The sequence below is a fragment of the Athalia rosae genome, chromosome 2 (assembly GCF_917208135.1).
Source record: "Athalia rosae chromosome 2, iyAthRosa1.1, whole genome shotgun sequence".
NCBI lineage: Eukaryota > Metazoa > Arthropoda > Insecta > Hymenoptera > Athaliidae > Athalia > Athalia rosae.
The window spans coordinates 24,142,722-24,157,848 of record NC_064027.1 but is presented as its reverse complement, the minus strand read 5'-3'; the positions used below and the strand labels follow the sequence as shown (position 1 = coordinate 24,157,848).

Genomic DNA, 15,127 nt, shown 5'->3' with positions numbered 1-15,127 from the left:
AGCTTTTATTAAACCTTCACTACTCTGTACGCGTATACTATAGAGCTACTTAAACCTGTCAAGCAATTCGGTTTTTAATTATAATAAAACGCTATTACAGAGGAAAATAGTAATACCGATGTGAAATACCAATTTACCCAAAAAAAAGAAAAAAAAAAAAAAAAAAAGGAAAGAAAAAAAATGTGTGCAATCCGTGCACGAACCTCTAAACACACTGTGGGGGGAAAATGATAAAAATCAAAAATTAATTAAAACTTCAACCTCGAGCGCGCGTACGATATAAACCAGATTATAAATGTTACGCTATGGTACTTTTGAAGCTCGTGTGTGTACGCAGCAGCGCGTCAAAGTACGAAGTGTACAATATAATAATGTGGATATATTGGAGGATCCATTTTCCAGAGAAAATGTCACCCATGAATAAATGTATGTATGTACGAGCCCGCGTTACGAAAGGGATTTTTTGTTCGACTCAAAAAAAGGTAGAGAAAAAGAAAGTTGAATAAAATGAGCGAATGAAAAAATTTGGTAAAGGGTGCTTTTTATTATCTTCTCCTTTATTTTTTTTTTTTCTCAAAAAAAGAAGTCATTTCCAGAGGCACATCTCCCAGTAGGTGAAGTACGTCTCTTGCGAAGTTGAAGTAGCCGGGCGGAGAAATAATAAACGCAGGTAATGGTCCGAGCTTCAAAGTTTCTACGATGTACGAAGCTTCAGCTTTATCATCTAGACGGTATACATGTATATAGGTAAAGCCGAGGGTAGAGCTACTACATGAGAAACAAACCGAGTTAGAGCTTTTGGTGCGGCAACTCTTACACCTATTCACACGCAGCACGTACGTACACACACACATAAAAAAAAAAAAAACAAGCATACAGTTGAATAGGGTACATATTGACACGGTAACATAGAGAGTAGTACCCATAGTTCGTGCGCCTACGCAGCGAATTTCCGTACATATATATATACGTGTGTGTGTGTCTCTGCATTCGAAAATGTGTGCGAGTATTTCTGATTAAAAAAAAAACAAAAAAAAAGAAAAAAACAGCTTGGTCTGCAAACGTGCCGCGTATAGTTGCACCGCTGGTGATACGGGCTTCGAACGATCCGGAGCGCACAGTTAAAACGAAATATCATCAGGTGTAATCAATATTTGCGGTTGCCATTCGGCTCCGGAGGTCCAGCAATTTGGCGAGGAAAACCCGGAAGTTGTAATACGGCGTGCCAGAAGAACGCGAAAAAGAATAGGCGGTATGCCAGTGCGACTATCGCTAGAAAAATGGGGTCAGCCGGCGTCGATAAGAAAAATAAAAATCAAGTATTCCCAACGGTCGATGAATGAATAAATTTTGTGCGTGTACCTTGCACCGAGAAATGGAGATCGGGAATCTCTCCGTGCAACGATTTCGGCAACGCCCATGCATCGCTTATATAGCGGCTTGATTCGTTAAATTAGTTAGACCAAAGAGCCCTGCACGCGTTTTACGACATAATGAGGAAAAGCAGGGGCATCAGACGTGACTAAATACGAGCTTCGCGCTCCCGAATTTCCCTCGCCGTTTTCGAAGATAATGTACCGTGCAAGGACCGTGTAACAAATTGTCTCGTGAAATTGTAGGCGCGCCTTTTCAACAAATTTGTTCGGGAAACGTCAAACGCCGCTGGTTCGATTAAAATATGCAAATCGAGACGATGACGACGCATGGATATGTATGTACATGCATGCACGCGGTAGGAAGTTGAGCCGTTAATAAATAAGCGGCACACATCGCATTATCGCGCTATGAATATTCACGTTTTCTTAATCATGAAATATTTCAGCTCCGTCGTATACTTTCGTTATACAATAATTGAGTTTTAACATTGTTTAATTGCTGCAGCGTTGTCTCGAGTATCGTCGATGGGACGAATTAACGAACTGAGGTGGACAAGGTAAAACGGAAAGTCGCGGGGAGTCCTAATTGAAGGGGATGGGCTTTACCACCCGCTAGGTAAATGGATCGCATGATGCTCATAACGTGATAATACACGTGTACAAATTATTGGTGTATACGAACTGCGAAGCACGTCCCGATTATTAACGGATGAATTCCAGTCGCATTGTTTTCCTAGGGTATTAAAACGGATATTTGGCTCGTCTGCGGATTGTCAAACTGATTCCGGTCAAAATACCTTTTGAATTTCATCGCATGGCCGTGCCAAAGAGAGAAAAAAAAACAAAATAAATAAAAAAAACATGAGAAATACAACAGCCCACGTTATTGCATGTTGTGCAAGTTTCGGAGTTTCAGCTGTCCTAGGAGATCACTTTTATCCATTTAGATTCTACGCGGCGATAGACATTTAATTATTTAATCAACTAAACCATTTGTAATTAGCGTAAATTTCAATGTACTATACAAACTTCGATCACGCATAGTGTAACTATACAATTACGCGTATCGGGGATCATTAGAGTTTGAGTTGGGTATAGGACTTCACGGATGTAAATAATCAAAAATCTGCTAGTCTGAAAGTGAAAAAAAAAACCCGTGGTCGTAATCGGGCGTTCATAATTCGACTAATTACCAACGGTTCATTCGCGATAAGCAAGCATTATTTCTTCACTTGAGACGAGCTTACAGCAATAATGTTCCGAAAATCTGATAAGTTATAAACTTAATTATTTGCTTGTTCTCTAAGTTCAAAATTACGATTAATCATAACGCGAATGTTCTCTAATAAGACCGAACCTATACATATATATTTCTAGCTTTTTCCACGCCAACGTTCATGTCGACGAAATTACCATATGTCAGCTAGATTGTGTGTTGAACCACAGGTTATTCAACCGCGTCTGTTTCTCACCTATACACATGCAGGATTATTTATACGCATTATATATAAGCTGATATTTCCAAATTCCAGCGGATTCAAATTGTGTAAACCGTTTCTGATAAATGTTACGGAAATACATGCGTACAGAGCGAAGCAGGAGCAGGACCGATCTAAATACTTTCTCGAAGTCAACGTGGATAACCCCTACGGTAGATATGTGTGACGTGTTCCCGTTTGTTTGTAATTTTTTTTTTTTTTTCATCTATTTTCTTTGAGGGTGGAATGGTTTTGATTTCTACGAAAGAAAAAGGAGAGAAAAATCGTTTAAGCATGCATAAGAGACCGGGCAATCGTGCAGCGCCTGGATCACATCGTATATTTTTGGAAGAATGTCCGCGGACGACTGGGTGGCAGAGCTTGCGGTGATTCTTACGACTTCGGTCCCAGAATATTTATAAAGTCTTTCGCGTGTATGTATTCACATGGTCTCGTTACACGAAACGCGCGACTCGGTCGCGAACGGGCTAAATTATCTTTTGTGACATTTAGCTGGCCCCTGTCGGAGTAGAATCCGTTTTATCACGGCGAGAAAGAAAGAACGAGGAGATAGGAGAAGAGATGAGAGAAATGAACCGGCTGAGTTCCAAAAAAAAAAAAATAAAATAAAAAAATATCTCGCGGTATTCGCGTACATCCCACTCAACTCGCCCCGCACAGACTCCCGCCGGAGTCATCGGAGAATGCTCCGCACAAATTATATCGTTTTGTTGTAAGTTCCTATTCCCCACTTTCTACCGCCACCACTTTCCTCCGGATACTATATTACAATCCCTGAGTCCCAAGTGATCTGAACATTCGAACACTCAACGGTGCGGCGAATCAACGGTCCAAATAATGATATTGGTAATCGTCAAGTGTCTGTGTTCGTTTGTGTCCGTAATACTGTTCCGCGCTGACACACTGTTATCGAAAGAAGATAATTAACGGTCGGCTCATCTGCAACAGCAGATGATACAAAGAGTGCATTCGCATTCAGAAGTTGGCGGTACAAACTGCAGTTCGTGTATCACTATTGTGTGGATACGTATCTGCAGTCAAAATATGTTCAAAATCTTGAATAGACAACGCATAATTTAGTTGTCTTTTTGTTAAGGACACGTACTAAACGAAGCCTTGAAGATGTGTTTGGTTACAGAACATGAAATTGATCATCATCGAGGTTTCCGTACATGTGGTATCGCAGGATTTTTTAAACAAAGATGGTGAGAAATTGTTTTTTTTTTTTTTTCAAATCGATTCGATGATAGAAGGAGTTCAAAGCGTACTATCGTATAATACGTACCATGTAGTGTGATATTTTTAGAACCTTTGACAACACACAGAGAAGCAAAACCGGCTGATACTGTGGTGGAGGACGATAAAAAAGCGAAAGGTAAAAAAAAAAAAAGAGAAAAAAAAGATGAACGCACACCGGCCATGCTTGGAACGCCGGGAAACCTGCGACTGCGAGACTGCATATTATAGGAATTGTCTGGAGATTATTTTCTGTGCACTAACGATCCGTTATCGATACGAACGCAATTAATAAAGATGAGTAAGTTAGAACTCTGGTTCGTCAATTACGTTGAGAAAATAATGCAACAAATAATAATAATATCAAGAATAGTTAGTGCACGTCAGCAAAAATATATGTAGAAAGAATAAAAAAAAAAAAAAACTGAAAAAAGATGCAACAGCTCGAGAGATCCCGTGATTTGAATGCAGGTTTGTTACTGTTTGTAAAACGAAGAGTGGGAAACAGTACAGTGTGCGTTAGTGGGAATAACGTGTGATTTTGAGCAGTTTCTTTTAAAGAAGTAACGTTAAGATCGTATGAAACACAAAGAAAAACTTACATTTTGACATTTGCGAGTTGCAGCGAAAGTTGTTAAGCGCAACACACGATTAATGTCGAGTCTAAACAGCATCACTGCACCACACGATACACTAGTCGCCGCCATATTTCATAGCCACCGTGAAAACTGGTCGGTGCTTCTCGCACCTGTTTCCATCGGCGGGACCGGCCGCCTCAGACCGACTATTTCGCCGGTTTGCTTGACTCGGCTGTGCCCAAATGGCGTGCCATGCGCGTTGAAGATTCAACGTTTCTCGTGTAGCCGTTCTTACCGCCAATCAAGTATGGATCAGGCATCCACTTCGACTGGGATTTAGTTTCATTTTTCTTATCAGCCGAACGACCATCCGTTGACCACTTGTGACCACTGATAAATTCCGAGAACTCGTGACACGCTTGACTTGCCGAATGTCGAACGGGTATGATAACACCTCGTCGCTTTTACTCCGCTGTACTCTACACTGTTGGATACTGTTTACCGTTTTTATTCTCCGGCAAACATTCGCTGACGGTATGCGGAGGCAACACTCCGGTAACTGATTACAGCGATCGCGACAGTCGGCAACAGCGACTGTACTCGATCTCACTTGGTCAACATCAGCGTACGCTGGCCTTACATTCGATGGTTTTCAGGGTTCTGCAGTTTCCGGATCTCTCGTTCAACGAATCTTATCTCAAAAATGACATGAAAAGAAGCGTTCGCTCGTACCAGGCAAACTAATTAACTGAAGTCCATTTCTTCGCACATCTCGCGGTATATCGATTCGTCATCGTCGCGTAAAAGAATGATTAGGCTCGTTTCATTTGTTAATCAATTTCGGTGCGCTGTCAAATCGGTTGTCATTAAGGAATGTCTTGAAGACTTTTGCGTCGAGTTCCTTTTTTCCCTATCCGATTATCCACCGAAACGTCCTTTTGCGAAAAATGTCTAATTCGGTTCGGACCGAGTCAAACGTCGACAATTACTACGATTACGTGCTGCGAGATCGAAGTTTGTTTCAACGAAGCGAGAACTCAACGGGAAAATCCCTGGATCCGGTATCAGCCGCCTTTTTTCGAATAACTCTCACGATCCTTCTACGCGTTGGTTTCCTCCTGGTTCAAATCGGCAGCTTTCCGGTTGGCAACGTGAATCTGATCCTGCTTCAAAACGTCGTAGATTTTTGCGCGGTCACCGTAGCCCACATCCTCCTCGGTTTCGTCGTCGCTTTTTCCGGCGACATTGCCGGCGTTATTGGCGAAGGAATTTGGATCGGGGACGGCAAGGCGAACCTGAACGAAGCCATGATGGGATGGGGAGCAGCGATAACATCCTCGGCAATATGCACGTGCTGTATAGCCGGTAGAATGCACGCAATCGGTTACCTGATCACCGCTATTCTCATCTCCGGGATAATTCAGCCGTTCCTCATCCACTGGGCATGGACACCGCAGGGTTGGATGGCCGATAATTACTTGACCGGAAGACCAGTTTCCTTCAAGGACTACGCGGGAGGAGGAATTATCCACGTGGTTGGCGGACTCTCCGGTTTTCTGGGCTGCATGACTTTGGGTCGAAGACTGCTGAGACTCAGGGATATCGACGACGCGAGTTTACCCGCAGATTCTCCCGGGAACGTATTCGCCGGTTACTTCCTGATATTCCTCGGTCTACAGGGAATCGGTCTTCCGATCACCTCGGACAACGGAGTGCAGTCTTATGTTATCGTGAAAAATCTACTAGCCGCTTCTTCGTCCTCGTTGTTCATCGTTGTTCTCCACTTCGCACTCAGTCGAGAAGCTTTCAATTACTGGACCGTGATAAGGTGCGTCCAAGGTGCGATTTCAGGAGTCGTAACCGTCGCTCCTGCGGTCGATCTTTACTCCCCATTGGTAGTCATTGGGATCAGCTGCGCCAGTGGATTGATATTTTACCTGGTGTCCAGACGAGTTTATCGAAGTGCGTTGGAGGATTACTGTAACATTGCGGCGACGCATTTGGCCTGCGCTCTTTTCGGTATTTTTCTCGCCCCGATGTGCGGAAGACCGACGGAAAGTGGCGTGCCTAATCATGAAATGGTGTTGGACGTCGCGTGGCAAGTGATTTGTATTTCAGCGTTAATTTTGCTGGTAACTCTGGTGTTCGGACCGTTTTTCCTGGTCCTCGATCTCTGCGGTTTTCTCAGAAATCGCTCGGAGTTCGTCAATCATCTTCGAGCAACGGTCGCCCTTGAGCGTGGACCACCGAGGTCGTACATGCAACGACTCTTCTTCCCGGATGTCCAGAGTCTTTACCTACAGCCGGGTTCGGTGACGAAGAGTGGAGGTCAAGGGCCGCAAATTATGAGTCCAAGGATGTGGAGGTACCCGCAGGAATTAGCGATGCTCGAACAAAATAGGTCGAAGCAATCGGGCGGCAATAATTTGCCCGAAATTATAGCCGAAGATACTGGTGCACCCGTTTTACTCGCAAATAATCGATCGGAAGATTCATCTACCGATCCCGCCATTTTGGCGAAACCGAAAAAACCAAGGCAAATTCACACTCTCCGCACTAGCAGCCCTGCAGAAGTCATCGAGGACGCTGGCGGAACTGGCGAGTCGTCAGAGATCAGAAAAGATGGCTTCCGACAGACTGCTAGGCTCCGTCAGTATCTGATGCAAGATATTTATTCCGATGTAAAATTAGAGCCTCAGACTCCGAGTAGAGGGGTTATTGGGGATCTTACGACGAGGCTCCACAGAACGAAAAAATGTTCAAGCCTTCATTCTGAAGAAATCGAATACTGTTCAGAAAAGCAGCAAGTTAGCCATGAAATTAAGCATCACTCAGACTTCAACGTGAAAGTAATTTTAGAACCAAGAAAAAAATCTTACGCTTCCAGCGATTCCGAAGAGGATTGTCAGAGAGTGGAAGATAATCGAGTGGTTGGAGAACACTCGGAAATACTAGGTAAGACTCTGTGAATTTTTACGGTCAGTGAGGCTAATAATTGTACCGTAATATTAGTAACGAAATTCGAAAAAACAATAAGATGGGGAATTTTTTTTTTCCAAGATTTTTGATTATTATTTTATCAGAACTTATCATCTATTCGTACAGTCATTACATCATTATTATTATTATTTTTACAATAGCATAATTATAAGTTAAATAATTAAAATCCTATTCAAATTTCGTACATGAAATCTATGACAATTGCTGTTCGATCTTTTCAATTATTATTAATGTTACTGTTGTTGGTTGTTTTTTGTAACGTAATTCCGTGTAAAATATATGTTTAGTAACGTTAAAAAAAAAAAAAAAAAAAAATCATGCAATTACGCTAGATCAATTGGAAATATCGAAAGTGTGTATCTTTTTTCTCTCGTGTATGTAGTATTACAAATTGATTTCGAGTTTTATTGTCAGGCGACAGAATCAATGAATCAACCAACCAACCAAATAAAATTTGGAAGAGTTGATCCTCGGTTCCGTCGCCATTACTACGCGATACGATTATTATTGATCCTAATATCATATTACTATCGTATAATGTATTTATGTACAACGTGGGTAAAATGGCACATTAATAAACAGATTAAGGTATTAACAATTAACTTTGTACATGATTCGTTAAACTCTCTCGGGCTTAACAACAGTGAAAAAATATACAAACAACAAGAAAAATATATATATAACTGAAATAGTCCATATTTGTATAAAATACGTTCGATATAACACAACGTAATTGAAGGATAAAATAAAATCTACCGTGTCAATCGAATGGTCATCGTCAACCGTCATTGAAGGCGAAACCCAACAGGATTGACGTATGGAAATTTCATGCTCATTGCAATATGGCGTCAAGTAAGAAAAAATCTTGAAAAACGGAAGTAAAAATAGACTCTGAATTCCGATAAAAGATCTTTTTTCTCGTATTCTGCTGCAAGAGTGCACGTATGGCTTATGAGTTCTCACTTAACTTTCTTCTTTGTTTTTCATAAACTATAATAACATCGGAATCAATCCTGAACACCAAAGGATGACATTAGGTAATTAATCATAATATAACAGCGCGGTTTTGATGTCGTACGTATTTATGCTAAAATTTCATCGGTTTAAGACATCCAGTTGTTACGTTTGGGCAGTTTTTATTTCTGTCAATAAAATATTATGATAAATTAACATTCATCGGTTTACATAAATTGGTTGATATACTTCCAATTTACGTTCTTTTCAGACTAGATTTGGAGAAGTATGATTGAAAGACGCTTCAATTAGTTTTGCTTAAATTTCGCGATTTAAAGGTATGAGTTTACCAGTTAATATAATTTAATTTAATATAATTTGAATTTTAATCTATGTTTCACATCAAAATATCATATTACACCGATCTACAAACGGACGTGATTCAATTTCTTTGAATCTATACCAATGATAGGTAGTATTGTCAAAATATACATAGAATCATCTGATTTTTCATTCTGGAACACGATAATGAAAATAACATACACTGTCTCCGAATTATTTTTAAACGTGTTTATACCATTCACTGGACGATCTTACGAGATATCAAAAGCTCTGACTATGGATCTGGTGTGTTCACCCGTGATGTGAATACTAATTTGTAATTTCCATACATTTTATTTCCTATGCCGATGAAACATCGATCCATAGTCACGCTGATGAAGCTACTCTCCCAATATAAAACAAAAAATTTATTATTCTAATTTCAACTTGGACAAAGACGATACCAATGAAATGTCGCATTATTCGAAGTAGTCACTTAGCTGTCGATACGTTCTTCGAATTATGATGAATTTCACTATATCGCCACAAATTGGTTTTTGCTATGAAACGATTCAATCCTCTCATTTAAATATTTACACTTTGATAATAACAACATAGATGCACTTCGTCGCCATTTGATACATTTTCATCATTATTACTAATATTTGTTTCCCCTTCTTTCATATCAGACATTAGGCTAGTTATTCCAATATTTTCTCTTCAGATTAAAGTATTACGGGTACATCTGTGTAATTATGCACGTGATAATAATTTAAAACTCTCAATATCCGACGACAAAGAGTTGTTGCTGACAGAGAAAAAGGCATGACAATTTTTTTCGTTTTTTTTTCTTTTTTTTTTTTTCTTCTTTACAAGTGGATCGGTAACTATTTCAACTAGATGATAACACCAATGAAGTGATTTGTTTTATTTGCCATAGATTTCTGATTTCTTTCATTCCGTATCTTTGTAAATAACACATGGCACTGGCGTATAATATGGGAATTCATAACATCTCGCGAACAATATACTTACCTTTCCCATCAATAATTCTTATTGACTAGTTTTGCTTTGCATTTTTATTATTAAATAGGCTTCACTGAGTAGGCCTTTTTCTGATTCCTCTCTTCGATAAAAATGTTATTAAAATATTCAATATACATTTAATTACAGATCTGCCGTAGCAATATACAATGCTTCGCAAAGAAGCAAAAGATATAACAAATTACATTAGGTAGTGTTGCTGCCGCTGTCGCTGCCGCGGCAGGTAGCTAGGTCATCACCGTATCTGTGAGATCATCCTTCAACCATTGCGGTATCGTTCTAGAACTGAGGCGTTTCAGAAGCTTTACCAACGCAGTGTTATGCGACAAGTAATACCTCTGTAACGGAATAGGAATTTTTTTCAATTCATTGGAACGTGTGTGTATCTCCTGGGATATTGTTGGGGGTACGACGAATGAAATGGAATGAAATTATCGATGGAGGTAGTAGTTCGCATGACTCACCTGCAGCAGTTTGTAAGATTTATCTTCCATCGGCGGATACTGACGACCTTTACTTTTCCCGAGGCATTTAGTATGATCCTCGTTCGTAACTTGACAAAAGAATCCCTTTTTGGGATCGTACCTGAGGTGCGTGGAATAATTAAAGGCTGGCGTTATTTTGAGAAACCTTTGCAACTCGTGGAGCGTTTCGACAGGATTTTGTCTCAATTGTTCCCCATCAATAATGTGCAACTGTTGCGGCGGGTAATACGATAGCCATCTTTCCAAATGTTGGGCGTATTTTCCAGGATTCAAACACCTGAGATTAAACGATCGATTAAAAGATTAACGAATGAGCCATGACACCTCTCATGTCTTTTCGATCATTAACTAAATTCAATAATTGATATTGTCTCCCACCTGTTTCGGAGGTCTCTTAGCGGCTTTGGCGCTGTATCACTAGCAGTGATTACGTGATGAAAGGAGTAATTATTAGCGACAGGATCACCGTGAACTCTGGTGTGCTGATACCAGGAATAAGCTCTCCTCGCTGGAGAGAGCAAAATTGTGATCAACTTAGCTTTTGGCAAGAGTGCATGCGATCTACGCGGCACCAGTTCGCCGTCAAAGTATGTCGCAGATTTTTCGAACAAGTAACGAGCGCTATCATTTTTAGCCACAGGAAAGAAAGCCATGTACCTGTCGAATTAATTTCAGAGTTAGAGACATTGAATATGATAATAAACCTAGACACATAGGCATTGGACTCTATGCTAGAACTTATAACTGCAGGTCAAGTGTCTCACCAATCTAATCCCTTGTAGTAATTTTTTCCGTTGAAAAATTGAATCTCTTCGAAAGTATCGGGACTTGGTAAATTGCTACTGATCGCAGGGTGGATCGAAAGAAAGGTATAAAGAGCGGTGGTCCCAGTTTTTTGTGGTCCGATTACCAAAAACCTCGGCAATTGATCGCATGTCTTATTACGTGACCATATTTTTTGATGTTTTTGGTCGTCGCACGGATTCTAGAATAACAATGCAGAGAAAAGGTTACGTGTAATTTTTTAATATCTCCGTACCTGGCCCTTGCATTCACTAGTGAATACGTATATTGGAAAATGAATAAATAATAATGAAAAAAAATTCTATGGAAAGCACGGACGGCACGCGCCTATAGGAAAATATTCATCACGAATTCCACGTGCATATTACGTTTTTGGAATTTCAATATATCTCCGATACACGATCAAACATGTATAATCACAAGTGACAACTGATTTTATCACTTTACGATATAAAATTTCATTTCTCATCTTTAACCAAGCATTAAAGTCTGCGACAAAATTTCACACTCCATTCCAGTAATTGATTTTAATTAACTTACACCCCACACAGGATCAGCTTCTTCGGGATAAAGTTGGAAATATTTTTCGCCCAGTTGCAGTGGCGGTGCACTGGATAGCCGCAAATTGGTCCAACACTGAATGAACTTGATCACTGATTCAAACGTGTATAGAGCCAGCCGGTCGTTTCCGTAATTAGACATATGCGTCATGAAAATATTGATCTGTGAAATAGGAATGCATGTATACAGATCTGCGTGTATATGAATAAATGAAAATTTGGATCCTTTATAAGAACATTTCGCGTAAACCACTACCCTCCGCCCAAATAATTCACAAATATAGGAATAAAAAAAAAAAGGTGAAGTTGAAAACAATGAAAATTAAAATGTATTCGGGTAATGTACACCCGAAGCGTATTCAACTGCGCTCAAATTTATATACATATATCACGTAAAAGCTCCGGGAATAATACCAAATTTCAATTACTACAACGACACTACGGAGAAAAGTCAGACGAATGCAGGGGCTTCTATAATTTCATTAAAAGTAAGTGATATTCGGTCGGTTTCCCTCGTGGGTATATATATTTTTTTTTTTTTTTTCTTCATTTTATTTTATCTTTATTTTTTTGCGGAATACTAAAAACGGCCGTGGGCCACACCCTTGGACATTACTATATTACACGGAAATAGCAGAGAGGAATAGTAACGATTCGTTGGCATTCCTATTTAATGGGTTCCGTTCGATGGAACGACATTATAAACTAAGCGAGCTCGGCTATGCTATTAAAAAATACTCACCGGATTGTAAACGATAGTTTGAAATAATTCTCCACCTTGTATCGATTCGTCAAGTTTCTCTCTACCGCCAGGATATCGATCGATAAAAATTGTGTGAGTGAACAAGCCACAGGTTTGTCTGGGTAAGACCTGGAATAAATAAAATAAAGGACAGAAGTCGATAAAATAGAATAGAAAGAACGTTTATAGCGTGGCATGTAAACTAATATATATGTATATTTTATTTCATTTATCTTTTTTTTTCGGATTCTTCACCAATACCCATAAAAATGGGTAACCAAAATTTACGACATAGCGGGATAAATTTTCGATCAAAAAAGTTACAAAAAAAAAAAAAAAAATACAATTCCAGTAGTCAACACGGTGCAATTCGAATGTGAAGACAGACCGCAAAAAATATATATCTCCTGGCTAAAAGTTATCGTCGACACATTTGTTAAAACTTGAAAAACAACAGTATATCGCTGACGCACATGTTTGCTTTTGAAATATCAGTACACATTGCCGATATCTAAAACCGCCGGGGTTATCGCCTATACAGGCATATCTACAATAAATATTCACGCTCCACGCGTCCGTATATTAGTTATAATGATTTCTGATTGCCGCGGATTCCATGCGAATGAATTTGTCATATCGTCGATGATCGATCGGTACATTGATTTCCATCGATCTGTTTATAGGTGCAACGTTGAACAAACTGACCAGAACTTTTACCTTTATCATTTTCAACGGTGGTTCACCGACGAGTTTCAACCTACGTTACTTATTTAAGAACAGACGTCTACGTACATTTTTAACGTAGGTGATCGGAGCACATGTCGTACGTACACACAGGTCGATACACACACGGTGTGTACACGCATCGACATCGAACGTTCGTTACAAATAAAATATACTCCTGTTAATGGTTCGAAATTGTCATTTGAGAACAATTCTCGGTATCCATTGCGGTGCACGCGAGGTTCGGTCGCACGAGTTTTATGGACTGTATCGGTTTAACATGTACGCGGTACAATTTTTTTTTATTTCTATTTGCAAATTCGCGGTTTATAAACTACCGCGGAAAATGACTAATCAGAGAGTATTGCTTTTTTTTTATAAAATCTATAAATTTTCCTTAAAAAATATTTTCCCATAGAATTTTGGAGTTTATCGGTCGTCATATTTTCAAACTCAACGAATTAGTTCCAACGAATGTTACAGCTGCATCGTTGCTAGAAGAACGTTACCTAAAAACCGGTTCACAAAATACCACGGAAGTGAGCATATGTGTGCACAGTGTACACACGTACGCTCGGTATCCGAATTAACACCGGTTTGTCGAAATTTCATTGTAGAAAAATGAATGACGACAATACGCACGAAAAAGGAGAGAGAGAAAGAAAAAACGAAGAGAAAACGTTCGCTCACCATGATATTTCTATGAATGAAGCCTCTCCTGAGACGAGCTGGTCTTAAATGAGGATATTCTTCCGTACTGGTGACTTTAATGTTCCATACTTTTTTCCATGCTTCGTAAAGACCCTCGTGAACTGGATATACACCCGAATGATGAGGACTCACGCTGTAACCACTTCCCGTCGGTATTCCGTGCTCTTTGGCGAATTGTTTATTCAACGCCATGTCGTACTGAAGATGAGTTACATTCTCGTAAAGATGCGGTTGTTGATGGTTCCACATGTGAGAAAACCACGTAAATCTGAACGAATGAAATTACGCAATTCATCAATTCCGTTTGAATTCAGCAAAAAAAGAAGAGAAAGCAGAGACAGAGAAACATCGATGAATTCGGTTTCAGCAGGAGATACATACATTTTCACGAATAAATGGATGAATAAATAACCAAATAAATATTTTCTAGAGCTGTTCGATCCGTCTGGGATAGCGTGGGTGTGTGTGTGTGTATGGGAAAGGTAGGGTGTTGATTGAAAATAAAATTGGCAATTTGCTTATCAAGCGGACAGAGTGTAAGGATTAATTGAATTTTAAATTACTCAACGGTAACGCACTTCGGGGCTCGACGTGTGCACACATGTAAACACAATATTCCTGTTCATTTGAAAATAAAGGAAATTAATCAAATAGATGAATGGAAATTCAAGTTAACAGAGGTGTTGAAAACCCCAAAGATTAACAGATACTGAGAATTAGTTCTTTCGAACGAAAGTGGTGCACGATCCGTGATTCGTTTTGACGTTATATTTCGCGTTATATAAATGTCGCGCGGTGGGTATATACGATTTTCTTTACACTTCGGATTAAAATTTCATTGCAAATAGACTTTCCAGAATAAGAAACTCGAGTAAAATTTAATTCGCAGAACTTTGGTGATATGACTTTTCTTTATCATGACGATAAGTACTCGTCTGCAATGCTTGTAAAGTTTTCTCATAGTTTAAACATTTCCTTAACGAAGTTCGACCTAATTAATAAACGAAGCTCAATTTTCTTTTGAATAGGAGTCCATTAAGCAGCTCTCAAGGACGTTTATATACATAGACATACCTATGTGTACGGAACGAGAA

At 39.5% G+C, this 15,127-nt stretch overlaps 3 protein-coding genes across 4 annotated transcripts in view; 1 reads left to right on the top strand and 2 right to left on the bottom strand.

Moving 5' to 3' along the window:
• Positions 1–4,968, bottom strand: part of LOC105689129 (calcium uniporter protein, mitochondrial) — a 38,770-nt gene extending 33,802 nt beyond the window's left edge. For both annotated transcript variants that reach the window (XM_012405936.3, XM_012405937.3), the window contains exon 1: positions 4,714–4,968. In XM_012405936.3, coding sequence (XP_012261359.2) covers positions 4,714–4,818 — 105 coding nt within the window. In that variant the 5' untranslated portion in view covers positions 4,819–4,968. The remainder of the gene's footprint in view (positions 1–4,713) is intronic.
• Positions 4,969–5,134: 166 nt separating this feature from the next.
• LOC105689048 (putative ammonium transporter 1) lies at positions 5,135–8,029 on the top strand. The gene has a single exon (XM_012405803.2). The coding sequence runs from the start codon at positions 5,637–5,639 to the stop codon at positions 7,656–7,658; it is 2,022 nt and encodes a 673-aa protein (XP_012261226.2). The 5' UTR covers positions 5,135–5,636; the 3' UTR covers positions 7,659–8,029.
• A 1,907-nt stretch (positions 8,030–9,936) lies between these two features.
• Positions 9,937–15,127, bottom strand: part of LOC105689127 (bifunctional heparan sulfate N-deacetylase/N-sulfotransferase) — a 51,804-nt gene continuing 46,613 nt past the window's right edge. The window contains exons 7-13 of the mRNA XM_012405935.3: positions 14,013–14,301; positions 12,600–12,728; positions 11,838–12,020; positions 11,258–11,478; positions 10,872–11,150; positions 10,473–10,770; positions 9,937–10,346 (exon numbers count right to left, since the gene is read on the bottom strand). Coding sequence (XP_012261358.2) covers positions 10,236–10,346; positions 10,473–10,770; positions 10,872–11,150; positions 11,258–11,478; positions 11,838–12,020; positions 12,600–12,728; positions 14,013–14,301 — 1,510 coding nt within the window. The 3' untranslated portion in view covers positions 9,937–10,235. The remainder of the gene's footprint in view (positions 10,347–10,472; positions 10,771–10,871; positions 11,151–11,257; positions 11,479–11,837; positions 12,021–12,599; positions 12,729–14,012; positions 14,302–15,127) is intronic.